This window comes from Sarcophilus harrisii, chromosome 2 (assembly GCF_902635505.1).
Source record: "Sarcophilus harrisii chromosome 2, mSarHar1.11, whole genome shotgun sequence".
In the NCBI taxonomy this organism is placed as follows: domain Eukaryota; kingdom Metazoa; phylum Chordata; class Mammalia; order Dasyuromorphia; family Dasyuridae; genus Sarcophilus; species Sarcophilus harrisii.
In genome coordinates, this window is record NC_045427.1 from 443,888,031 (window position 1) to 443,915,900 (window position 27,870).

Here is a 27,870-nt window from a genome sequence, read left to right on the forward strand (position 1 = left end):
CAGTGACTTGGCTATAATTTAGGCAAGCATCCAATAACAGGAAGGAAGGATTCTACCAGCTGTAGTTAAAAAAAAAGTTCTGAGGCTCTTATACAGTCTTTGACTCCCCTTTAATCAATAAGGAGAGATTGTCTAACATTGCTTCCTGCTTACATCATTTAAGCAGGAAGGGGGTTAATAGAGGTATATGGGTGCTTCCAACTAAAATCTGATCAGCTTCAAAATAAATAACTCTTCCAGCATCTGCCTAGATGCTCTCCTTAGATTTTGCTTTGATGACTGTTTCGGAATATTCTGGGGATGCACTATAACCTGATTTCACTGGACACACTTGTTGGGGGAAGATTGGTGGTATACAAGGTATGATTTGGCTTTTAGGGATGGTCTTGCTACTAGGCTATTTTTGCTAAATATCTACTTATATTGTAATGGAAAGATTCTTGGATTTAAAGGCAAAAAATAGGACTGTGTTCAAGTTCCAGCTCTGACAATGACCAGATATGCACGACACTAGGCTGTCCCTCCACTTCTCTGAATCTGCTTCCCTTCTATAAAATAAGGATAATCATTGAAGATGCTTCTTTGGCCAGCTTCCCTCAAAGAGGTTTCATGAGGAACAAATAAAATGATAATAAGAATAGTTAACTTTATATAGTGTTCAAAGGTATGCAAAATACTTTATATGTATTATCACATGTTTTTGGAAACCATTATTATCACAATGGGTTATAATTACCCTATCAGAAATGTTTCCTAACTTGTTCCCAGCTTACAGTTCTACCTTGGTTAAATGAGTTCTGATGGTTTCTGTTGGATTTTGTTTTTCCTCAAATGGTTCCTCTATTTTTTTTTACTTTCATGAACAATTTTGCCTTGGCTTTACTCTATTCCATCCCTTTCAGTTTTCCTTTTCTACATTCTTTCTTATCCTCTTTCCAATTGTCCTTTAGTCTTCTAGATAGGGGATCCTTATAGAATTCCCAGATTTCATGATATGTGAGCCACCATCTATATCAATGGATTGTCTGTTATATGTACAGCTAGGTCCCAATTAGTGTAAATAACAAATTCCATGAAGTGGTTACATATATCCAATTTTCAAAATTAGAATATGGTCATTTATTCCAGGCCAATGGAAATGTACAGTTCAAATGATGAGACCACTTCATGGGATTCATTATATGAATTAGTGAGGACCTTGTTGTAATTAAAACTCACATTTCTCTATCATTTTAGGATTGACAAAGCATTTTCTTCATAATAATTCTGTTACTGACAAAGTAGATACTAGAACTGAGGTTTGCTTATCTTCTGAGAAATGCCATTTCCATTACCCTATTGTTTCCTTGGACTGGAAGGACTCTTACCCTAACTCACTCTCTGGTCATCCTCTCCAATAAGCACTTAATAAATGTGTTCTCTCTCTGTCTTCTCTGTTTCTTTATCTCTCTTTCTCTGTGTGTGTGCCTCTCTCTGTCTCTATCTCTTCATCTCTCTTTTTCTGTGTGTCTCTGTCTCTCTCTGTCTCTGTATCTCTCTCTCTCCTCTCTATCTCTGTCTCTTTCTCTGTCTCTGTCTCTCTCCTGTCAAGCAGGCCACCAGACAAGGGACAGAAACTACCAAAGTGTATTGAGCTGGCATAAAGTAATAGTTGATTGCTTCAAAGAGCACACACAGACTATGAACTTGGACAGGGGATAAGGAAGGGGTGGGGATGATACTTCCACCCCAACAATCCCGTGGACAGGAGCTAGGTCATTGGACCCCAAACAGTTCTTGTGGGGGGGCAGAGCTGTGAGATTTCTGAAGTGAGCAAATTGAGGTTCAGAAGTTCCCTCATTTCTGCCATGATAACACACGTAGTGGGTAATGTAATAAGGGCTTGAACCCAGGTTTTTGGACTTTTTGCCTTGTACTAAACCTTCTTTCTCTTAAGTTGTAGTAAGCTTGTCTGTATGGCTCAAGAAGACAGAACTAAGAACAGTGCTTGGAAGTCCCTAGGGAGGCGGTTTAAGGAAGAAGGTTCTACTAAAAGAGCTGTCCAGCGATGGGGAGGCTGATTTGTTAGAGGTAGTGAGTTCTCCGTCACTGGAAGTGTTTGAGCAGAGCCATGATGGCTGCCTCTGGAACGCCAAAGAAGAGATCCGCAGGGACCGCCGGCCTCTAAGCTTCTTTCTGCCAGGGAAGGCTTCTGACTAAGGGTCTCCTTCTCCTAGCGTTCCCCTGAGGTCTGAGCCTCTGTCTCCCAGCTTCATGAGTTCGTTTCTATGACACACTTGAGGAAAACCGTGTCATTTTTCACATAGGCGTGTTTGGGGGACTGCAGCTTGTTCAGTGGGAAGAACATAGGGCGGCCAATGGCTGTGTTGCTTTCCCCCTGAGGCCTCTGGAAGGAGTCCGAGGTCAGGTCTGGGTGAAAAGAATCGATAACATGCTCTCTGTTGTTCTGGTCCAGCAGCATGAATGTGACCTGGAGAATGATGGGAGAAAGGTCATCAGGCCCTCTATTGCAATCCCTGGGCCCACCCTGAGAACTGGCTACAAACCAGGCTGGCTGCAAGAGGAGGTACTGCTCGGGGGGGTTGGGAGGGGATCCCAAAATGTGAAGGTGCTTTTGGTTCGGGTAAGGGGTGGCTTGTTTCAGGGCTTCCTGAACTTTTTCCACTTTTCACCAAAGAAATTTTTATGTGACCCTGGGTGTACAGTTATACAAATCAAAATTACCAATGATAAATTAGAATTCTGTGAGCCCCCCATTGAGTTATGAGACCCCATATGGAGTCACAAGTTAGGACGCTGGAACCTAGATGACCACTTGGGTGTCTTCTCTCCCTGGGAATCTATGTTCAGTGTTTAAGTAATCTAGTTCTAAGATTCTTTTCCAGTTTTAACATTCTATGTTCTGTATTCTGCTATATGCTCACTCCTACTCTGATAGTTGGTGTTCTAAGGGATTTTCAAACGTTAGAATGATAAGAACCATTTTCTCACAGATTTCCTTAACAATAAGAACTGTTCCAACTGGGCCCAAGACTTGGACCCATTCAAGGATTGGGAGCCCTAGTGCCCCCAACGATTCTCCTAAATGCTCCCAGCAGACCCTGCAACCAAAGCTGTGTTGGCCCTGGGTCTCAGGTCCTTCTAATCTGCTCATTCTCAGACTAGCAGCCTGAAGGCCTATGGACCCCCCCCCCCCCAGCTCTCCTTCCTGCCCACCTCTGCCCCAGTTTGACTCGAAACCACATACCAGGTTGTCTCTTTATCTGCCCCAATAGTCTCCTTCCCTCACTGGTACTAAGGGGAGAGCTTTTTCATACTAATTTTAAAATCTTTTATTGCATGGCGGACTACCTCTGAAGGAGGTGGTGAGTGAGCTCTCTCTAGAGGTCTCCAGAAAAAGTCTGAAAGATTATATATAAGCACCCTTACTAAGGGTGCTTTAGAGCAAGTATTAGTTGGACTACTTATAGGTTCTTTCTAACACTAAAGTTTTGTATTCTCTGATCTCAAGGATTCCTGGGGCAGTTTAAGTTAGGTCAACCAAGGTGTGAACAAGTCAGTCATTAGTTAGAACATATCCGTAGGGAAGCAGTCGTGTCATATCCAGGATCCAGGAAATAGGAGACATTGCCTTTATTTCTGGGAACTTACAGTCTAAGCAGGGGTTGACAAACTACATTTAGAGGGTCAAATTTATCCTGCAGGCCAAATTTTCTTGTACAGGCCTGTCAGCTAACAATGATTTTTATATTTTTAAATAAAGTGTTATTGAATTTTAAAAAAATTAAAACCATCATTTCCAGGAATATGCAAAAATAGATAGTGGGCTAAATTTGGCCAGACCATAGTTTATCAATTCCTATCTAAAGGAACACAAGATACATAATAGAAAACCCCTCTCCCTCCCTTACTCTCTGTCTCTCTCCTCTCTTTCTCTGTCTCTGTTTCTGTCTCTCTCTCTCATTCTTTCTCTGTCCCTCTCTCTCTTCTCTCTTTCTCTTTTCCCTCTGTCTGAATCTGTCTCTCTGTCTATGTGTGTGTGTGTGTGTGTGTGTGTGTGTGTGTGTGTGTGTCTTTCTCTCTTTTTCTCTGGATCTCTTTCTGTCTGTCTCTCTGTGTGTATGTGTCTTTCTGTCTCTCTGTCTTGGTCTTGGTCTCTGTCTCATAGTGTGTCTCTGTGTCTCTGTCTCTGACTCTTTCATTCTGTGTTTCTGTGTCTTTCTCTTTACCTGTGTATCTCTTGATATTCCAAGTTATCTATCATCTACATATCAATATATATCACATATCAAAGAAACATTGTAAAAGTGTCACTATTGGTCTTCATAATTACTGAATCAAGGCTAAGTTTTTTACCTTAACATTCAGGGTCCTCCATAAGACCCAAACTTACCTACTATGACTTCCCTGTATGAACCTTCTGCTTTAGCCCAATTGTCCCCTATCCGTTAAGAGGTCTCCTTGCTGGTGTGTGTGTGTGTGTGTGTGTGTGTGTGTGTGTGTGTGTGTGTGTGTGTTTATTTTTTGCTGAGGCAATTGGGATTAAGTGACTTGCCCAGAGTCACACAGCTAGTGAGTGTTAAATGCCTGAGGCTGGAATTGAAGTCGGGTCCTCCTGACTGTGGGGCCCATGCTCTATCCACTGTTCCATCTAGCTACTCCTGTGCATGTGTTTTTACTCCATTATATGGATGTTACTCTTTTCCACCTTCTTGTAGCTTATCCAAATCTTATGTATTCTATGTAGTTAAATTAAAATTGTGAAGTCTGTTGAGACCACTCAGAGTGATTTTCTCTCTCCTTCCACCAACTAGTTGTGTGGTTCCTTGGACACTTATCCTACATTATTCTCTCTCATTATTGTACTTAGAAGGCTTATCTAATTAAGATAAGTCTGAGGCTGTATCTTCTCTTTATTCCTCAAAGCACCAAGTCTAGGTAGCTTAGATACACAAATTAAATGCAAGATCAAGACTTGTTGGATGGGCTCAGGCTCCACTGAAGAAACACATAGAATCAAAGAATTGAGACCTTGGAAGGAATTTCAAGATTATCTGATCTAAGCTTCCCTATAACTGGGAAGCCATTGCCACCCCCATTTCACCAGTGTATCTCTTGAGGTTCATAAAGGTTAAGTGACCTGACTAAGCAACCAGTTGGCACAGAGAGTGAATAACAGAACCGGGCCAGAAGCTGGGTTATCTAGCTTCCAGATCCTCCCTCTTTTTAAGCCACTTGCCTTATTTCGGAAAGGCCACTCCAGGAGAGCATCATATTCCCCTTTCATGACCACTATAAAGAGTGAAAGATGTGTCCCTTTTCTTGTTCCACCTCCACTGAAGTAGATCCGAAGGCATAATTTATAGCCATAGCGAGCAGTATAAAAAGCTGAAATCAACAAAGGAGTGTGGGGTTAGTTCTGTGGATGCTTAGTTTTCCCATATGCCTTCAAAGGATACTCAAATACTCTCCCATGACAAATTAAAATTCATTCTTATAATAGTTAATATTGACATAGTACTTTGAGTTTTACAAAGTGCATTATCCCGTTTGATCTCTACAACAATCCTGAGGAATGTTATTATTATTCCCATTTTATAGAAAAGGAAATATGAAAAGAGAAGAAGAGGCTTGCCCAGGTCATGCTGCTAGGAAGTGTCTTCTTGATTCTAAGTTCAGAGCTCTGTCCACTGCACCACTAAGCAAACATTTATTAATAACAGATATAATACATAATACATAAGATATATTATGTTCAGGTATAATTGTAGCAGAAGGATTCAGACTTGGATCTCATTAATTATCTGTATTTCTTGGGGGCAGAGATACAGAAATTAGATCCTGGTTGTCGAGAAGCCTACAATCTAATTAAGGAGGGGAGGGATGCTGTGGTGTGGCACATATACAAGTAAGCAGTGTGATGGGGAAAAGGTGAAATCCGGACAAAAAAAAAAAAAAAAAGAGGGCACCTTAGGGTCTTAAAGGCTCAACTAAGGAATTTCTCTGTTACAGACTATTGAGAACCACTAAAGGTTTTTGAGAAAGGGAGTGACGTGGCTAGACCTACAGATTAGAACGATTACTTTGGCAGTTATATGAAAAATGGACTGGAAGAGAGGCTGTTACCCTAACCCGGGAGAGAGACAGCATGGGGCCTCTTGGACTTGGGTTATAGAAACATTCGGACAGATGTCACTGTAAATAGAAGTTTTTTGAGGACTGGGGGCCTTTTTTGCTTCTAGCAGAAACTCTGGTGAGCTTGGGGAGGGAGGAGGCGAGGAGGCCAGAGGAGAGAACCAGGCGAAGGTTTGACTCACCTTTTCTTTCTAGTTTTTGAATAGCAGGAAGCACAGTTTGTCTTTTCCATTTTTGGCAAACCTCAATCTAAAAAGCTGCATGTTGGGCTGGGGGGGGGAATTAGAGCTGGGTCCTGTCTAAGGCTGACCGTCCCTGCTCATGGGTAGCTGTTTGGTGCTTGGAGCGTGGAACTGCCCTTCGTTTTCTCAGCAAGACTACAGACTTGTACACACATGTGCATACAGACGCCCTCATATACATTTATATACAAAAATACACATACAGGGAGTATGGAGCAGTGGAAAGGGTCCTGAATTTAGATTCACGGGACCCAACTTTGAATCCTTCTGCTGCAACTATACTTGTATATAAATGGGCAAGTCCCTTACCCCTCTGGGTCTCAGTTTCTCCATTTAAAAATAAGGAGGTTGGACTAGATTGCTCTGAGATGACCTCTTTTAGTTCTAGCTGTATTGTCATATGATCATACACATACATACACACATACAAACTCATATATTCACATACACTCATTCATTAGCACATGTATATAAACGAAAAGATTTCTGTACATGTACACACACATGCATATACAAACATATATACAAACACATGTATATATATTTGTATGTAACAGCAATAGGGCATGTTTAAAGTTAAGGTTTCCTGATGCTTAATATTCCCTCTAGTTTTAAAGAAAAACAGACAAACCCTCCACACACTCAGTAAATGTATAGACGTATATGTTTGTGCATATGTACTCATACATATATACATATGCACAATGATAAACAAAATTATATTCAGAAATCAGGTGTATGAGAAGCAGGAGAGTGTAGTAGGAAGGACAATAGGGTAAGGGTCCCAAAACTCTGGTTCTTCCATTAATTAGATGTGTAAATCATCTCTTCCCTACCATCTCAGTTTTTTCATCCACAAAATGCAAATTGCTTCTCTTACAATTGTCCTGTGAGATGAGCAGTGAAAATGTTATTATGGATGTTTTACAGATGAGGAAACATTTGTCCAAAGTATCAGTACAAACATAATATATAAATTATCTAGAATGGAAGAGCTGGATTAAATGATCCTCCAAGTTTCTTCTAATTCTAAATGTCTATAAATCAATCAAATCACACTGTTTTGGGCATAGATAAAGTATGGTACAGTACATAATATGAAATTTTGTGATTCTTTGGCTCTTGGAGGTAGTATTATTATTTAATATTTATATTGTAATGAAATAGTACTAATGTCATTAGAAATTATGAAATTAGCAGAACCAGGAAAACAATAAACACAATGACTACATCAATGAAAAATGGAGGAAAAAAAAACAACAAAAGCATGAAACTAGAATTTTATAATTATAATGACCAAGGAGGTTGTGCTGAAGAATTTAGAAAATGAATCTCTCACTTCCTTTCTCAAATGGGAGGCCATGGGTATGAAATATTGCATGTATTGTCAGACTTGGTTGGTATCTGTCAGCTTTTGCTGAATTGTTTTATCTCTTTCTTTTTCTTGTCTTTGTTATAAGGAATGGCTCCCTAGATAGGAAAGGAGGAAATATATATTTGGAAGAGATGGTGTAATAAAAACAAAAGATCTAGAACAACATAATTCAGTTAGGAGATCAGAGCCTCATGTTAGACAGATTAATCTAGCAATGGTATGTGAGGTAAATTGGAAGGGGCAGGGGCTAGAAATGGGGAGACTAGTCAGAAAACTATTGTGATAGTCCAGGTGAGACATAAAGGGAGTCTAAACTAGAGTGGATGAATAGAGGAGTGGGGGAGACAGATCAGTAAAACTTGGCAAATGACTGAATGTGACACAAAGCAAAAGAAAGAGGCATCAGAAATGACTCGTGTTAACCTCGGATGTTTGGGAGGATGACATCCTCCCAAAGGGAGGGGAAAGAAAACTAGGGGAATGAAAAGAAGGAATAAGATTATTTTTTTAAATGATAGAGTACAGGGGAATTATGGAGGCCTATAATGAGTTTTAGACATATTGAATTTAAAGTGCTCATGGGAAAGGTAGGTGTAGATGTTCAATTAAGCAGATGGAATTATGCCAATCCACAAATATTTCACCAACCACATTCCTAATGGAACAATTTTTACTCTTGGGCAAACTTATTAGCTAAGTATTATCTCTTCTTCCTTCTCCCTCCCAAAATCCCAAGTATATTCCCAATGAAAAACATCATCATTTGATCAATTCTGATGGACGTGGCCCACTTCAACAATGAGATGAACCAAATCAGTTCCAATAGAACAGTAATGAATTGAACCAGCTACACCCAGTGAAAGAACTCTGGGAGATGACTATGAACCACTACATAGAATTCCCAATCCCTCTATTTTTGTCCACCTGCATTTTTGATTTCCTTCACAGGCTAATTGTACACTATTTCAAAGTCCGACTCTTTATACAGCAAAATAACTGTGTGGACATGTATACTTATATTATATTTAACTTATACTTAACATATTTAATATGTATTGGTCAACCTGCCATCTGGGGGAAGGGGTAGGGGGAAGAAGGGAAAAAGTTGGAACAAAAGGATTTGCAACTGTCATGGTGAAAAATTATCTATGCATATATTTGTGAATAAAAAGCTATAATAACAAAAAAAGAAAAATGTCATCATGTTCTTTATTCTATCTGTACTTTATAGTTAATGCCATCATGGACATCTCCAGATATGTTAGGAAATAATTTCAGAGATACTTCTTGGTTCTATTATTATTGATAAAGCAGTATATGATGTTTTGGAATCAGAAGATTTAGATTTGAGTTGTTTCCATCCCTTTTGAGGAAATCATTTACTATCTCTGGATCTTAGTTTTTTCATTTGTATAATAATATTTGTATCATCTACCTCATAGGGTTGTTGTAGAGAAAGCACTTTGTAAGCTCTACAGCACTGTGGGAAGGTGAGCCCTTACTTTTGTTAAAAGCATTAACTAGATAGATGTTTAATAGATAGATGTCTCTCTGTGTCCTTTGTGCTAAAAATAATGAATTTATTACCTGGTGATAACAGACTGATCATCCTTCCACATGCAGACTCATGACATCTCCTGGTGAAGTTGGTGATTTTCCATAGGTAGACGCCATCATAGGAAGCTTCCTCCAGGAGATGGAGGCTCTGCTCCAATTTGGTCAGCGCTAAATCTTTCTGGGCCAGGGTCTGTTGCAAATCTATGACCTGGAATGTAGATTCCCCATCCCAGATCAACCTCTGAAACTTTGATAATATTTAATTATTATTCATCATCTGGTGAGCCCCCACGGCTTCTTGGGAGCATTATAGATGTTAGCAAACTGTGGTGGGGAAAAATTTCCACTTGCAAGTTACAATACCTAGGTTCAAGCATTAGCTCTCATTAGTTATGTGACCATGGACATGTTTTAATTAAGTTTCTAAGCCCTAGCTGCCTTGTGAAAATTGGAGGAAATGATACCTGCAGGGTTATTATGAAAAAAAAGAGCTTTGTAATAAATTGTAAAGTATTAAGGAAATATGAGTTATTAGAAGTAGAATAGAAAAAAAATACTCATTCTAGCCTTTGTTCAGTCTAATCTTTGCTACTTTTTAGCTTTGTGTTTCTTGACTCAGTGTTCTCATTCACAAAATGGAGATAATAATATCTTCACTTTACACCTTGAAATAATTCTGTGGGAAAAGTTTTCAGTAAACCTTCAGTCATTATAGATGCACGTGGTGCTATCATTCTGAAAAACAGAGTCTAATTTGTCTCATGGAGGGAACATCCATTTCTATGGTACTTTAAGCTTTGAAAAGTACATTACTACCAACTATTCAATTGCTTTGCATCCTTCCAGTTGTTAGTTATCATATAACTTTTGGGGATTTTATTGGTGTAGGAAACTCTAAGTAAGGAAAATCTCTTCACCAATTCAGAGAGGCAGCTTGTATAGAACAAGTTTTAGGGAATTATCTGGGACACTGAGAGGTGAAGTGACATCCCTTCCTAGGGACACATAGCCAGAATATATCAGAGGTTGGGCTTATAACTCCTGATTGAGGCTGGCTCTTTATGCCATATGCCTCAATTATACAAAGAGCATAACACATATTTTGACAACTCATGTTTATGTAGCAGTTTTACAGGGTCCATTTTACAGATAAGGAAACTGATTTGCCCAAAGTTATATAACTAGTTTTTGATATGAACCCAGGTTTTTCCAGATTTCAAGTCCAGGACTTTTGCCTCTCCGATTCCAACAGCATTCAATAACTATTTATAAGTAGTACACTTGTTCAGGGTCCTATGTTATGGACTAGAGGAGATACAGAGTTTAGATAAAATATGCCTCTTTCCCCATACTCTAATGAAAGTTAAAGCATAACAATTATACATGATATTACATGATAAGTGCTTTAGAAACGTCCAAAAGAAAATACTATGTAAAGTCAGGGTTAGAGAGAAGGAGGAGATAGAGTTGCCAACTAAGGGGATAAGAGAAGACTTGTTATATGTAATTAAAGTAATAAAAATTATATCACATGAAGATTTTAGTTTTCCAACTGGAATGGACCTTAGAGATCATTTAGTTCCTTCCCCTCATTTTACTAGACGAGGTCACTGAGGTCCAAAAGGGTTAAATAATTTATACAAGCTAGGTGAGGTTTTTAACACAGATCATCTAACTTTAAATCCAGCATTCTTTTCCATTGCTATACTGAGTAACATGCAAATAATGTACTATATAACGCATACTAATACACTAGTATATACTATATAAACATAAGAATGTTATTTACACAGTCACGTGTGCACGCACACACATACACACACACACACGCACACACACACCATTGTTACTTCTCTCCATAGCTTATCTCCCCCACTAGATTATAAGTCCAGGTCTCCCTTATCTCAGTGGTTGGCACCCAGTAATGTTTTTGTGTTTGGCACAAATGACCTGGGTCTGCTCTTCTAGTCTGTCTCTGCTGAGGGGCCAGCCTCTTACCCGCTGCTCCAAGTTCAGGATCAGGTCCTGGGTCAGCCCACTCTGGTGCACGGAGGCAGCGATGGCCAGGCGGGAAGCCTCCATCTCCTTGTTCAGGACAGTCACAATGTTCTCAAACACGAGCAGCTTCTCTTGCAGCTCAGCCAGCAGCTTCTCCTTCATGAACCTCTGCAGGGCCAGCTCCTCCTCAGAGTCAGAGGAGGCAGCCCGAAAGCAGTCGGCCTCCAAGTCACCATTGACTTCCACGGCTCCTTGGAGCTGTAGGTCCGACAGGTTTCTCTCCAGGGGCTTCCCACTTGGCTTGGCGTGGCTGAAACCTGAGCCCCTTTTCTCACTGTGGTGGGCCTTCACTTGGCTCACAAGCTCTAACAGCAGCCTCAGGTGCTCTGGGAGTGAGGAAACCTCATGCTCTTTCACCATTTCCTGGCTACCCTGTTGAGAGAAGGGAGGGAAGTGCTCCGGGTGAGGAGGGTAGAGAAGGCTGAGAAACCGCTCCCATCGAGGAGATCCCTAAACTTGCTGCTTTAATTCCTAAGCGCAGAGGTAGCTCAATAACCTGGCTATATCCCCAAAGTCAGAAAGAGAAGAGGCTCTGATTGTAATGGGGAGGGGGAAGCTCATCAAACAGGTAAAAGAGTATCTGAATGAAGAGGAAACGACATACTCTAATGTTTTATTTTAGAAATGTTAAATACAGAACACTGCATCAGAAATAGATCAAAGGTTTTCAATATTTAAAAGAGCTTTCAAAAACTACAGAAAATGAGAGAATTAGAACAAAACAGTGATGTCACATGGGATCTTTTAGACAGCAAAGCAGCACTGACATTTTACATAAACTCAACATTTGGAGTATTTTCTATCACCTGAGTTTAGTTTTTAGGCACCACATTTTAAGGACACTGATTAAGTGGAGTGTCTCCTGAGGAGAGTCATAGTTATAAAAAATCTAAAGGAGTATTAGATAAGCAAACTGAGACTCAGAGAAGTTAAACGACATTATCAAAAGTCACACAAGTAGCAGGTAGCAGAGCTGGAGTCTGAACCCAGATGCTCTCAGTCTGTATTAATGACAGCAACAACACTCAACTCCAAATCTCCTGGAAAGATTAAGGAATTTATAACTTTGCATAAGGAGCGTTTGAAGGAATCAGGGATGTTTTAGGGAATACATGAGCACAGCTTTCAAATATCCAATGTGCTGTCTCCCAGAAGAGAGATTTTATTATGATACCCTGACAGATGTTTGGAAAATCACTCCCAAAATTCTAGAAGAGATTGGGCTAATTATGGCTTCAAAGAAAGATTTTATAGAACTACTTCAAAAGAAGAAAGAAATGGAAGGATAAAATACGGTCATTTTGTGGTTAATGGGGAAATATTTAAAAAAAATCCTTCATCAATGAAGGTTCTTCATCATCAAAGCTGTTCTTTCAGATCATTCTGGTGAAAGAAGGATGGGAGGAAGAGGTGGAGAGCCCTGGGATTCAGTGTTATTTGTTTAGCTCATCTGTTCTTATGTTGGGACCCAAGTTCAAAATTATGCCTACCTTGAAGGAACAGCCAATGTCTGCAAAGGAGCACATTCCCTGGACCTCAATTGGAATCAAGCCATCCTGGAAAAAAACAAAGTTCCATCATCTGGGTAATTTTCTTACAAATCCTTCCTAGTCTGTGGCAATCACCAAAAAGAGCTACTATTTTTACATTTTTGGAAATTCCAGGCAGCTCATAAGCATAAGACCAATCATTATGAAACTTTCCCTTCAGAAATGGTTGCAGAAACTGGAGACAGTTCTACTAAGTCTAACTGAGCAAATGCTCTTGGGTTCCCAGCCCTAGGCTGAGCAGTGTGAAGAGAAAAAGGCATCTCCATAGTCTTAACTACCTTCTCTTCTGTGCTGATCTTGGTCACAGTCTGCTTGTGGTCCTTCAAAGAGATTCCTCCACATTCATGTGTCTGTTCATAGATGAAAAGGAAACTGTAATGAGACTATTTCACTAGAGGGATTGTGGAAAAGAAAATTATTGAAAATTAGGAATAAGGATTCCTTCCCCATCCCTATGCCCCCCACCCCCCCATCTTTAGTTTATTTGTTGCTTTTTTGCATCCAAGATAAACAGGGCTGTCAATACACTATTTACAAAGAGTCCCTGACCATCATAGAAAACAACTTAAGATATCAATCATCTAGTAAGTGGATAAAATATTAGAATCATCTTCAAATCTGGCCTCAGATACTTACTCGCTATATAATTGGGCAAATCATATATTATCATATATATATATATATATATATATATATATATATATATACATTTCTAGATATATATATATATAAAATGAGCAGCAGAAGAAAATGTCCAGTCACTCCAGTGTCTTTGCCAAGAAAACCCCCAGTAGGATCACAAAGTCAGATGTGACTGAAATGACTGAATAACAACAACAATCATCTAGATCAGGGGTCCTCAAAGTATGGCCCCACAGGCCAGATGCAGCAGCTGAGGACGTTTATCCCCCTCATCCAGGGATATGAAATTTCTTTATTTAAAGGCCCACAAAACAAAGTCCAGCCCTCCAACAGTCTCAGGGACAGTGAACTGGCCCCCGATTTAAAAAGTTTGAGGACCCCTGATCTAGATCAATTCCTCTTTTATAAATGAGGCCCAAAGATGGAAAAGGGACTTGTTGAAAGCTCAGAGATCTTCTTAGATGTACCTAGGTGACTCAATGCACTTGGAGTCATGAAGACTATGTTTAAATCCTGCCATAGACACTTAGTGTCTGTATGGCCTTATCTTGCTGGCCTCAGTTTCCCCATTTGTAAATTAGGGATAATATTAGTGCCTGTCTTACAGGATTGTTACATGGATCCAGCGTTTTGTAAAATGCTTTGCAAATCTCAGCATGCCATATAAATGCTAGCTATTACTAGTAAACAGACAAGCTAAGGTCTTTTTCTGACTTCACATTCTTTAAAACATCGATGTCTGAATGTTCAAGGCTTTGGTTCTCCAGCAAGATCTAGGAATTTGTAAATCTCTAAAATTAGAATAACAACCTCCGCCCTATCTATCTCACAAGCCCATTGTGAAGACCAAATAAGAGATACTTGGGAAAGTGCTTTCAAATCTGATGGGAATTCTAGAGATATTGAGTCCTTTTATAATCTGGACCCCTCCCATAATACTCCCTTCTACCTCTTCTCTCAGTTCATCCAGGCACTCCCACTGAGCTTCTTGGAACTCCCCTAGTGCTTAGTATGTCACTCATTTAATACCAGATTATACTCTGTTTGCCCGGCATTGTTTAATTCTCCATGTCTTGTCTCCCTGACTAGTCTGTAAACTCCTGGAAGGGAGGGGCCTGGGTTTTCACATCTCTCTTCTATCCCCCATAATGCCCAACATATGGCTGTACCCACAGTGGGCCCTCTGTAAATATTTGTGGACAATGAGCTATGGGGCAGATTTAAAACAAGGATTTAAATGGAAGGGGTGGAGATGTCTTTAGCAAAGACATGATCTATGTTTTTGTTGTTCAGTAAAACTAGGCAATTGTCTTCCATCCCCAAAAGAACTGCAAGGTTTATTCTCAGCAAAATCAGGAGTGAAACAAGGTTGCCCACTTTCACCATTACTATTCAATATTGTGTTAGAAATGTTAGCTTTGGCAATAAGAGATGAAAAAGAGATTAAAGGAATTAGAGTAGGTAATGAGGAAACCAATTTATCACTCTTTGCAGATGATATGATGGCATACTTGGAGAACCCCAGAGATTCTACTAAAAATATTTTATAGGCTTTTAATTTGAACTAATCCATAGCAACACTGTTAGTTCTCTTTCATAAGTAGAATAAGGAAAAAGCTCTGTGGACAATTAAGCAAAGTGGGTAAGGATATGGAATCCAGCCCAGTTTAACTCGCAGGAAACCGTGTTTGGGTGCCTCCCCGCGGGCTCAGCTCCCCCTTCCAGGGACATGCTGTTCCCAACGCAGGAGCTGAAAACAGCAGGGAGCTCAAAACAGCTGTTCCAACCGGGGGCCAGAGAAGGAGGGCAGTCAGAGAGGTGGGGCTTGAGCAGAAGCAGGCAGTCTGCTCTGTCTCAGCCAATCCTGGCAGGTAGTGGAGACAGATGTAGGTGCAAGTGGAGGCTGATGGGGAACCTTCCTCCAGAGGCGAAGCCGGCCACGTGAGCAGCACTAATGCCCCAAGGCATGGCACAGAATTCTGAAGGCACCTTTTGTACCCTCAAAAAATCACTGGCACTGCTTCAGGTGAAGTGCCTGAAACCTATCTCTACTGAGCATCTGAAAGACCCGCTGGAATCCCAGCAGGAGAGCTTGATCCGTATTCAGAATGCCAGCAAAATTCAAATCTAAACTGAGTCTAGAGTGAGTGACAAAAGTGACATGAGGCTGGAAAATGTGACTGGCACCAGACTGGGGAGGGCATTGCAAGGCAAAAAGGAGTTGGAGTTTTATTTGGTAGGCAACAGAATCATAGAATTGCAGAACTGAGACTGGAAAGGAGGTTAGAGACAGGTATTCCGAACCTTCATTTACAGATAATGAGGCTGAAGAAAACTGAAAAAGGTATTTGCTCAAGGCCACGTGGCTAGGAAATAAGCTGATTTATTTCTCTTTACACCAAAGGCCATCAGAAACAACAGTGACACACATTCTGGAAAGAGCCTGACAGGTGTGCAGCAGTGTGTTGTATTAGAGAGAGAGGAGACAGAAAAGTACTTCTGTGTGATCTTGAGCAAAGGAGCTCCATCTTCCAATAGGGGAGGCAGAATGATGTAGAAAGAACATTGATTCTAGATTGAGAGAAGCTGGCTTCAAATCCTAATTGACATTACCTGTTTGTGGGACTTAGGGCAAGTGTCTTCACTTCCACACAATACTTTCCTCATCTCTAAAATGGAGTCTGCCTCTTAATCTAATATTTCAATCTCTAATCCTACACCTTTCTGGGCCAAGTCTCTTCCTTTATAAAATAATAGGCTTAACTAGACAATCTCTAAGATCTCTTCTAGTCCAAGATTTCCAGAACCAAGAGGAGAGGAAACACTGACATTTTTGTTTCTTCATATCCTGAGATATATTTAGAGTTCTTTGGTCAAAATTCTAGGGGGAAAAAAGTAAATCAAATGTGTATTTTTAAGAAAAAGAGTTTATGGAATCATTAAAAGAAAAAGAGAAAAAGGAACGAAGGGTAGAGTGATATTTAATTTCTGAGTAGAAAGGAGCCATTAAAGACTTTTCAGGGGGGAAGTAATGTGCTTTAGGAAGATCAATATGGTAGCCTTATTTGGAGAATGACTGGGTTTTTGATTCAAATCATTATGATCTTTAGGAAGGAATCTAAATCAAACCTTAAAAATTCTAGCCTTTAATTAGAACAAAATACTCCAGTGGACCCCATCTTCTCTTCCCTATTCCTTGGGTCTTACTGAGACCATGCTCTCTAAAGCACTACACATTTCATCTTCAGCTACCCATGAGTATTGCCCTTCTGGTAAATGGCCTGGAGCATAATGCAAGGGAAATGTCCTTGGGGATTGTATTTGTGGCTTATTAGATCAAAGTGCAGAAGAGCTTGATTTCTGAGCAAGAAGATTTGGCCTCTTACCTTTTCAAACAGGAAACCACAGATGCCAATAAATAGGAAAAAAATGTAGGTGGCAACATCAGGCTGAGAAGTTGGGGACTAGTAGAAGAGCTAAGCATTTTTAAAAGAGGAGGGAGTTATCATAGCTCATCTCATTTAGAATATGAACCACAAAATAGCAACAGCTGAGCAAAACCTTAGAACATAGAAAATCAGAACACCGAACACAGAATTTATAACTGGAAAGGACCTTAAAATATTCTATCTAGTCCATAATTTTTTTTTTACCTATGAGGAAACTGAGGTACAGAGAGGGATTAATTTGCTCAGTCATACAACTAGCTAGTGCTGATACCATGCTTACCAACCTAGGTAATTAGAAAGATGGTACCATTTTATCCTTTCTAGCTTCACAACATTTCCCACATATGCCCCTTTTCCACTCATGCAACCACCCCCAGACCTTCACTGTGACTTGTTTTTATCTTTCCCTCCAATTCATTTCCACAGTCAGAAAAGTGAATGTTGTAGGTTTGATTGTCACTTTATAATTAATATTAGACCCATTTCACAGATAAGGAAAAGTTAAAAAGATTAAGTGACTTGTCCAGGATCACACAGCTGATAAGTATCTGAGACCAGATTTAAACTCAGCTTCTTTTGATTTGCTGTCTAGCACTCTGTCGGCTGCACCACCTAGCTGTCTCAGTAAATTCCAGTGGTTCCGTATTACCTTCAGGATCAAATATAAAACTCCTTTGTTTTGCATTTAAAGTCCCTCAAACTACTACCTTTTCAGATTTGTTAAACATGGAAATGTTTAACAAATCTCCAGGAGGTCCCATAGTCTAGCTATATCTGTTTTTCTTTTCTGTTTTTCATACAACACATTCTCTGGAACTTCGCACCAGTTGTTTTCCAAGTCCACAAAGATCTCCCTTTTTCTTACACTTTTTGGAATACATAACTTCCTTCAAGATTCAGTATAAGTACCTCCTATTTATTGCAAGAGCTGTGCCTTCAGTTCAAAGTTATCTTGTTTCTATTTGTTCTCTCTCTCTCTCTTTAATATATATATATATATATATGTGTGTGTGTGTGTGTGTGTGTGTGTGTGTGTGTGTGTGTATTTCATGTGTGCATGGCAGTTAGGTGACACAGTAGATAGAACTCTGGTCTAGAGTTAGGAAGAAGTGAGTTCAAATGCAACCTCAGACACTTACTAGCTGTGTGATCCTGGGCAAGTCACTTAACCCTGTTTAACTCAGTTTCCCGATCTTTAAAATGAGCTGGAGAAGGAAATGGTACTTTTGCTAAGAAAATTCCACATGGGTTCAAGGAGAATCAACATGACTGGAGTGATTAAACAACATTTATATGTGCTTGCTGTCTTTCCTGATAGAATATAAGCTCCTTAAGGCCTGACACTATATTTGTCTTTGAATTCCTAGCACAGTACCTGACACCTAATAAGTGCTTTCAAAATGATTGTTAATTAATAGATAATTCTAATTGATAAAAGATAATTCGGTCTAGTGTTTTCATTTATATGGTATGATTTGATGGAAGACCTATCCCAAGTACCCCTACTATCTATGGCATGTTAATATGAATACTGGCTTTACTTTTCCTCTTAGAATGTCAGTCCTTGAGATTAAGGAAGAACTTGCTAATAATTAGACCTGTAAAAAGCAAATAGGATGATTTGTGAGATAGTGAGCTCTGTGTCCCTGGAAAGGGTCAAAGAGAGGCTGAATATATACTCATGAGGGAGATTGTAGTGAGAAGTTTTGCATTAGGGATGATTATTGGAATAGGGGACTTCACTCTCTGATTAGGGTGTGGCTAAGTGGTGGGAAAGGGAGAGCTTCCAAGGAGGGATACAGCCTCCGACGTGATCCATGTCTGTACTCAAGTGAACTTTCCCAGAACTCTTCAGGTTAGATAAATCAATGTGCAGATACATCTGTTCAGAGCCAAAAAGAAGCTTCCCATTGCCAAGGAAAAAGAATTCCCATAGAATCATAGATTTAAAGTTGGGGGGGAGGGGGAACTTTGAGGTTATGAAGCCCAGCCTCTCAATTTTCCAGAAGAAAACAAGGCTCAGAAAGGTTAATATATCCAGGGTTATACTGTAAGTGTCTGAGGTGGGATTTACAAATCAAGCATTCCTCCTAACCTGCTTTATTCTTTTATTTTATTTTTATTTTTGGTCTTTACCAGCTTCTGGCATGCAGGAGTTTCTCTGAGGGTGGCTAGATGGCATATTGGGTAGAATGCTGTGCCATACTAGAAGTTAGGAAAACTTGAATTGAGACCCTGCTCTCAACACTTTCTAATCTATGTATCCTTGGCCAACTTCCCGAAATTTTGTCAACTTCACTTTTTTCTTCTGTAAAATGAGAATAATAATAGCACCTTCAAGAGTTGATGTGATAATCAGATGAAATAATATTTATAAGCCTGTAAAACATTTTGCTAACCCTAAAGAGCTATGCAAATGCTAGTTATTGCCACTGACAGACAGTTCTCCTGGGAGAACAGAGAGCACATGAAAGGTGAAATGAGATGCCCGAGGAGATGAGGTCTTCAAGAAAAGGCTGGAAGTAGTTACTAGCCCACGGTAGATGAGAATTCTCTTAGGAATGAGCTGAATTAGATTATCTCTGAGATCCCTTTCTGTTCTGAGACCCTGGGATTCTGAAATGACACTGAACCAACCACCCACACATATTACTGACCTCGAAATTCTTCATGAGACCAGTCCAGCCGCATCCAGAAATCACACAATGCACACTAAGCTCAGAGATCTCCTTATTAATGGCAGCGTCAATGAAAGCCTGGAGAATAGAGAGAAGTAACAGCAATCACGAGAATCACAACCTTTTGCAATGATAGAACACTTTTACATTCCTTAAAACACCTCTGCATCCATTATCACATTGTATACTTATCAGAACCCTGATGAGGAGGCAGGGCAGGTTGAAGGACATACATTCAGTTCCCAGCAGTACAGGGGAGGGAGGGCACAGAATCTGAAGTCAGAAAAGCTTGAGCTCCAGTGTAGACACTGCCATGTGACAGTGGGCAAGAATTTCAGTTTCCTTCTTTGTAAAATGGGGAAAATAATAATTATGCTACCTCAGTTCAGCAATTTAAAGTTCAGTTCAGCAAACATTTGTAAGTTCTTGCTGGTATACATGGCACAGGACTAAGTGCTGGAGATCTAAAACCACCACATATATAATTCCTGTCTTTAATAGGTTTACATCCTACTGGAAAGACACTTCAAATAGGTAAGTTTTGAACTTTTTACATACTTTTCCAAATTTCAGATTACAACAGTAACTCACATTTCTAAAGCCTTTTAAAGTTTACAAAGACATTCCCTCACACTTTTGTGAGATAAATAGTATAAATATTATCACATGCAACCCCTTGCTTTGGATCACTCCATAAATACCAGAGCTGAGATTTGTCTGATTTCAAAACCAGTGATCTTTCCATTACTACAATGACTCTGAATTTTAGACAGATACTGGTATAAAATGCATTGTAAATTTAAGAGGCAGTTATTATTGCCACTGGTATTGCTATTGTTGCCTTAGTCAGTATTACCAAAGGAAACAGCATGGTTTGATGAGTTTGGATTCTAGACCCAACATTTATTCCCCTTATGAATTGTGCCTTCTTTTGGGGCTTCAGTGTTCTCCCCTGTAAAATGAGAGGCTAAACCAGTTGATTTCTGAGGACTCTTCTACCTCTGACCTTCCATGAAATCATTGGGGTTCAAAAAGCTTAAGTACACAGGTCTCTTAAAAGGTGCTAGAAGAAAGGACCTCAGGCTTCTGTGAACTGCCAAGGAGGGATACCACCATTACATCAATGGAGGTTTGTGCCATACACACACACACACACACACACACACACACACACACACATCCACACCAACAACCCCCTGATGAGAACATACGGAAAACACTTGTCCTTCTGTCTAGGTTATTCGGAATCAGGGGCTCCTAGTGTGTTCTCAGCAGTGCTGTACCAGGCTACAGTTTCAGGGTCTGCTGGAGGGGGTTGGCCAGGACTGCCTTGCTTAGGTAACACTGTTGCCTTCATGAATACTAGTATTATAAAGTAAAGGGAGTATCAATACTGCTTTTGTACAGAGTTAGCAACGGTACCTGTCCCCAAAGAGAATGGAGAGAGTGTAGGCTCCATGCCTGAGAATTTGTCTCTCCAGAGTTGTTTACCTTGTTAGGAACTGCCAAGGGCTTTAAACTTCTCCTTTTTGGAAGCCTCCATGGAGTTAAGGCAAAGGGTCTCCAGAAGGGCTGTGTACCTTCACTGATGCTGTTCCTTTTGGACCCCAGAAAACTCAACCTCATTCCCCTCTGCCCAGCAAAATCCCATCTATTCTTTGGATCTGGCTAAATGCTCCTGCCTCTATAAAGTAGCCTAGTAAAGTGGAAGGAAAATTGAGAGAGAGAGGTTCTCATCATGACTCTGAAGTAATCTCTTGTCAATGAGCCAGGACAAGCCACTTCACTTGGAGGATTCAGGTTTTCTATTATAAAATGAACTCCCTCCCAGATTCTCTTTCAAAACTGATACATTCCATATTCTAAGCTCTCATCCAGCACTGACATTCTGGGTTCTAAGCTCTCTTGCAGCTCTTCATTCTACTTTAAAACCCTTTCTAGCTCTTTTGTTCTACGTCTAACATTGTGGATTCTATGCTTCCTTGTGGCTCTGACATTCAATGTTCTAAGTTACTTTCTAGTTGTAACATTGTATGTTCTTTCAGTTCTAACATTCTGTTATAATCTGGGTTTTAAGTTCTCCTTCCACTCTAAGTAGCCCTTGCTCCTAGGATATGATAGTCTTTCCCTGACTACTTTGGTTTTTAAAACTTCTGAAAAGAGGTACTCTGACTAAATGTAGTTCCTCTTCTGTTCTACAGGAACTCTTTCTCTTACAGTCTCTCATTTTCCTATAACTTTCCCTCTCCTTTCTCTGGGGCCACTTGTTCTCTCACCTGTGATGAAGGAAGGGAATAAGCATTTATACAGTATCAACTACATGCCAGGTACTGTGCTAAATGCTTTACAAATATTATCTCATTGAATACTTATAAAAATCCTGGAAGATAGGTTCTGTAATTATCTGCATTTTACAGTTGAGAGATACAGAATTTAAGTGACTTGCCCAGGATTACACAGCTAGGAAGTTATCTGAGAGAGGATTTGAATTTAGGTTGTCTCTACTTTAGTACTAGTACTGTATTCACTAGGCCACCTGCTCTCCTCTAGGGGTCCATGATCAAAGAATGGCCAGACTTTATTCTTCTAGTTTACAGACTGATTTTTAGTTATCACCTAAAATTGATGGTAAAATGAATACAGTGCCACGCCTGAACTCAGGAAGATTCACCTATGAGTTCAAATGTGGCCTCAGATACTTACTACCTGTGTGACTCTGAACAAGTCATCTAATCCTGTTTACTTCAGTTTCCTCATCTGTAAAATAAACTGGAAAAGGAAATGGCAAACCTCTCCCCATTTTCTTTGTCAAGAAAATACCAAATGACAGCACAAAGAATTGGACACAAATGAAATGATGAATTTTAATCAAGGAGTTCTTAAAATTTTTATGAATATAATGGGCTCCTTTGACAGTGTGAGGAAGCATATCGTCTCCTTTTCATAATATTTTTAAATACTTAAAATAAAATATATAGAATTATAAAGAAAACCAATTCTGTTGAAAGTTATCAAAATATATTTTTAAAAGCTTAGATCACAGGTTATGAATCTTTGATCTAGTCAAACTCTTTTATTTTCTATTTCTAAATCAAAGAACAGAGGGAAAGCAACTTGCTCAAAAGTACAGAGGTAGCAAATGGCAAAGGTTCTGAACCTATGTTTTCTAACTCTAAATCCAATGGGGGTTGGATTCCAATATATCACATTATCTTTTTTGTGAGTCACACAAAAAAGGGGAAAGAAGGAAGAAAAATAGTCACATGTCCCAAATACATGGAGCTATAAGAGCTAACTTGAAAAAAAGCCTGGCCACATCTCTGCACAAGGTACACCCTATCAGCTACTAGAACATCATTTCAGACAAATGAAGCTTCTACCAAGGTCTAAAATTAATCCTCTCATGTCTGTGTGCTCTGTTCAGCCAATCACTTCACGAATCCTAAGTACACTTTAGAGTAGAATTAGCTTAATGAGATAAGAGGATAAGGACCAACTGATAACCAGCTGGCCAGCTCTATCTTTTCACAAAGCAATTAGTCTGGGCCACATGTATAAGGTCTTTTCTGTGCTTTGATGTTGTGATGGGAATGAAGAAGTCCTGAGTGGGTGTGGTCGGCAGAGAGAAACTGAAGAATTGATTTAAAAAATTATTCCCTAAGGGAGAGAAGGCTCTGAGAACTGAGGTCATTTTAGCTCCCTGGTCTCACTCTCTGGAAGTAATTCAGTCAGAAATCCAAGTTATAGCAAGTTCCTGAAGCTAAATTTTCCCTATAAATTACTGGGCTGTGATTTCACTACGGCCCTCCTTCGGGTCAGTTGGACAGGGCACTCTGCCTTGTGGTATCTTTCTCCTAATCCCTCCCCTATGCCACGGTAGTACCTCTAACCCCACTATACTTTGTAGTGTCTCTCCAGACCTCACTTCTCTGCTTTACACTAAGCTAACTCTTTTGGGGTGCAAAGTCCCTTTCAGGATTTAGCTTGAACCTCATGAGCTGTTCCTTTCTCCTGGTAAATGGCATATTCCACTAGGGAACTTGCCTTTTCCATCATTATTTATTAAAACTTCTTTCTATGCTCTCCCAACTCTATTTCTATTGTATTCCATCATTTTGTCTGTAATCTATTCCCCTAAATAAATCTACCTGCCAAAGAGAATGGCCACTGTGAATTCTTCACATGACCAAACTCCAACTTTTGGTGCTTCTCCTAAAGCACATCATTGGTACCTAAATAACATCTGGTGTTATATCAACCATGTAAGAGAAGAGTTGGGAAGAGCTGGGCTATTAGACAGCAGCCATGGCTTTAAAAATTGCTCCATCTTCTTTTTATCAGAATATCATTGAGCAAGTCTCTTAACTCTTTTAAACCTCAGTTTTCCTCTTCCATCAAATGAGGTAACTGGAGGACATGATCTCCATCTTGCATCTTATGCTAAGGCATGACTAGAGACATGTAAAATGTCTATGTAAAACACTAATATAGTCTTGTTGCCTTCAAATCCTTAAATGTCTCACCTAAGTACAGGCTTGGGTCCGGGTACTTCCCCATACGGTCTGTGACTAAGACAGTACCATTGGTTTCCTTCATACTCACCCTAACCAGAATGATGGACTTGAGTGTAATTTGTATTCTGTTTTTAAAAACTGCCCCTTTCCTCCTCACTCCCACATTCAAAATATCCCTCTTACCACTCTGACTACAATGCCTGAGTTTCCTCCACTAGTGTTACCTTTGAGGGATAATCCACTAGAGGCCCTTGTCAAAATGCAACTAGTTATCTGGTAAAAACAGCACATTACTAGTCTTTTTGGTCCTAAACATGGGGATAATTTTACACAAGAAAAACTTATCATCTAGTGGAGGCCTTGAAAGAACCTAAGAAGGCAATCCAGAGGACTAAAACATTGAGGCAGTTTGATGTGGCAAAAAATAGCACTAGAGTAAGAATTGGGAGACTCATATTTTACTCCTGATTCTATCAATCCTCTCTCCCACTTACCACAAAACTCCACAGTTAATCTGACCTTCCTCTGGGATAGCCCGAACATTGTTTACCCTTGTGTACAAGAAGCTATATTCCAGACAGGCTATAAAACTCTAGCCCAAAGTGGGGGAATGAACTCTAAAGTGTGTATAGGAGAGGGCAGTGAAAAAAAAGAAAGTTATGTCACTTCTCTTGACCTCAGTTTTCCCATCTGTAAATGAAGAGGTCCGACTAGATTATCTCAAAAGATTTCCTGCTCTTGAGGCAAATAAACATATTGAAAAATTCCCTTCAAGAAAAATTGTAAATCTCTCATCTCCTCTTCAGTGCTCACTTCTCCCTTTGTATTTTCTCCTCCTCCCTTTCAGGAAACCAGTACTGTGGGCCATTCCCACAGATTCTTTGTTCTTCACTAAACATTCATTTTTGATAAGGTGTTCCCCCTTCCAGAGGGCTTTGTATTTTAATAAGAGACAAAAAACACCTTTGATTACCAAAGGAATAAATAGTGTTATTTTAGGCACTCTGACTGTTCAGAGGGACTTTTTGGATAAGGAAGGTCTGTTTCAAACTCTTCACCATACAAGACAAAGGCAGCATAGGAATTTTTTCCACACAAGCATACCTTTTCCTCGGATAAGAAACTTTCATCACCCACAGTCTGAGGATTCTCCTCTTTGCATCTTGAACAGATAGGGTTCTTGCTGATCCTGGCAAAATACAGTCAGCAGGTTTTGTTTATACATCGACAGCTTATCCCTCTTATTACCTATTCTGTTTACAAATTAGAAAACCTAGAAATTATCCTCTGGAACAAATAAAGATGGGCTACCACTCTAGCTCCTGTCCTCAGCAAGAGTTAGAAGTACCAAAGCTACAAAGCAAGACCAAACTTGGGCTGAAAGGCACTATGGGGTTGCTAGAATCAAATGAGATAATAATTATAAAGTGCTTAGTACAGTGCCTGGCACATAATAAGCATTATATAAATGTTAATTATTATTATTATTCAACTTCATGATTTAAACTCTTAACACAGAGCATAAAGTCGACTGATTCTTAATCATTTCACAGAATTATAAAAATACAGAATGTTAGAGCTTACAGTAACACAAAAATGAAGAATGTTAGAGTACAAAAAGCCTTAGAAAATGGACCATTAGAGCTGGGAAGAACCTTAGAGCATTGAGTGCTAACTTATAGAATATCAAAACTATAATATGAGGCAATAGGCTCAGTCAATTGGAATAACTTGCTCATGGTCACACAGTATATGGCAAAGCCAGAGTTAAAACACAAATCTCTTGACTTCAGCTTTAATTTCAGCTAATATCAAACATTTATATCTGGAAATGAATAAAAGTCATTGAGTTCCCTTTCTCAGACACATTTGTGTTTCATAGATTATGGAGCTGGAAAAGACTTCAGAATATAAAATGTTAGAACATAGAATGTCAGAGCTGAAAGTAGCTGAAGGACAAAGAATGTTTGTTGGAATACTGAACATAGAATGTTAAACTACAACATTGGTTTCAAGCATCTGTATATAGAACGGGACAAGGAGACCAAGATCTCTCTTCCAAGGACTGTCTCTGGCAAAACTTTAAGCCAGTCCATTTTCTTCTCTTCCCCTGATTTCCAGGTTCCTGGAAAGACAGATAGACAAACAGACCAACCAGTTCTTCCTCCCTTCCTTCCCCTCCCCCCTCACCTCACTATCCAGGAGAGGCAGGCAGAACAGTAGCGGTGACCACATAGGGTCTGCTGGGCCTTCTTCAGAACATTGTGACAACCACAGCATAAGTACTTTGGCTCAGGGGTGCTCTGGCAGATACTGGTAGGGTATCCAAAGGGGAATTCATTTTCATCAGGGGTGAGGCTGGGGCCCACAAGGACAGTATCAGAAGGATTCTCTGCCATCTGAGAAGCTTTTAGAAAATGGAGACAGGTCCTCTGATTCCCACTGGTTCCAGGGAGCAGGAAAGCAGGTGCTCGGAGGAGAAATGATTCCTGTCACCTCTCTTGTGAGGTAAAATGCTGGTGTCTTTATTCAGTCACTTGATAAGTCCTAGCAAAGGGTGAAATGTCATGGGGGAGGGGAGTCTGAATGAGTATGAGTAAGAAATTACCCTGCTGGGTGGAAAAGTCCCCTGGACATTGAATTGTAATGGTTAAAAAAAGAAAAAAAGTCCAGGCTTCCTTCTGAGGAAAAAAAAAAAAAAAAGAAATTTGTCATAGACTTTTGGAACCGCGTCATACCATCTGAGAACCTCTACCAGAGCTCCTCCTTGCTTCAGCAGAATCATGTCCCCTGAGCAGGAGTTGGGCTAAGAAAGTCCCAGAGAGCATCAGGCCAGAACTCCCTGTAACTAGCCAGTAGATAGCCCAAAAGAACTTTCCAGCCAAATGCTAATCTTCCTAGTGGGATGGAGGCAGTGAGAATATCTTAAAATAATGATTCTATGACTGACTGTATTCTAAAGTCCCTTCTAGATCTAGTGCTTAATATTCAAATTCTAACTTTCTGTTTGCTCAGTCCTTTCTAAGTGTGACAGTTATTCTCTATTTAAGGTCTCTTTCACTTCTAATATTGTGTCATGAGAGCCTTCCCAACTCTGATATTCTCTACTGTAATTACTGCCTCTTCCCACACTGACATTTTGTCTTACCTTTCATCTCTCATAAGGCTAATATTCTTTCTTTTTAGTTCAATTAAACAAACATTTATTAAGCACAAACACTATGTTAGATGGTTAGGTATAAGCTTTAAAGGAGCTTACATTCTACAGGGAATGAAAGGGATATGGATATAAAATGTGTGGAGATAAATGGAATACAAGATTTTAAAGTGCATTGGGAAAATTTGGGGAGGAATCTGCCATTAACAACTTAGACAGGGAGATCAGAGTGGGTTTCTTAATAGAGATGAAACCTGTACTAAGCCTTGAAGAAAGATAGATTCTGAAAGACAAAGATGAAGCAGGAGTATATTCTAGGCTTGGAGAAGGGCTTCTTACCACACAGGAAATAGAATATCAAGTTCAAGATCTAGCTAATTGTCCAGTTTGACTGGAACACTTTCTTCTTTGGTTTCTTTGTCTTTCTGGATTAAAATCTTTATTTTTTTTCCATCAAAAATGTACAAAAACCTTAGAGGGTGAGTATATTGTTTTTGAATGTTTTTCACAAAG

At 39.7% G+C, this 27,870-nt stretch overlaps 1 protein-coding gene and 1 long non-coding RNA gene across 2 annotated transcripts in view; one reads left to right on the top strand and one right to left on the bottom strand.

The window, feature by feature from the left end:
• LOC116421734 overlaps window positions 1–27,870 on the top strand; it is a 51,662-nt gene that overhangs the window by 15,971 nt on the left and 7,821 nt on the right. The window contains exons 2-3 of the long non-coding RNA XR_004232235.1: window positions 2,456–2,566; window positions 20,188–20,220. This is a non-coding gene — a long non-coding RNA (uncharacterized LOC116421734). The remainder of the gene's footprint in view (window positions 1–2,455; window positions 2,567–20,187; window positions 20,221–27,870) is intronic.
• TRAF1 (TNF receptor associated factor 1) lies at window positions 1,516–27,584 on the bottom strand. The gene is made up of 9 exons (XM_023507380.2): window positions 26,391–27,584; window positions 25,305–25,389; window positions 19,666–19,764; window positions 13,196–13,267; window positions 12,858–12,923; window positions 11,308–11,739; window positions 9,340–9,517; window positions 5,240–5,388; window positions 1,516–2,470 (listed from the first exon to the last, which is right to left on the bottom strand). The coding sequence occupies exons 1-9, from the start codon at window positions 26,597–26,599 to the stop codon at window positions 2,252–2,254; spliced, it is 1,509 nt and encodes a 502-aa protein (XP_023363148.1). The 5' UTR covers window positions 26,600–27,584; the 3' UTR covers window positions 1,516–2,251.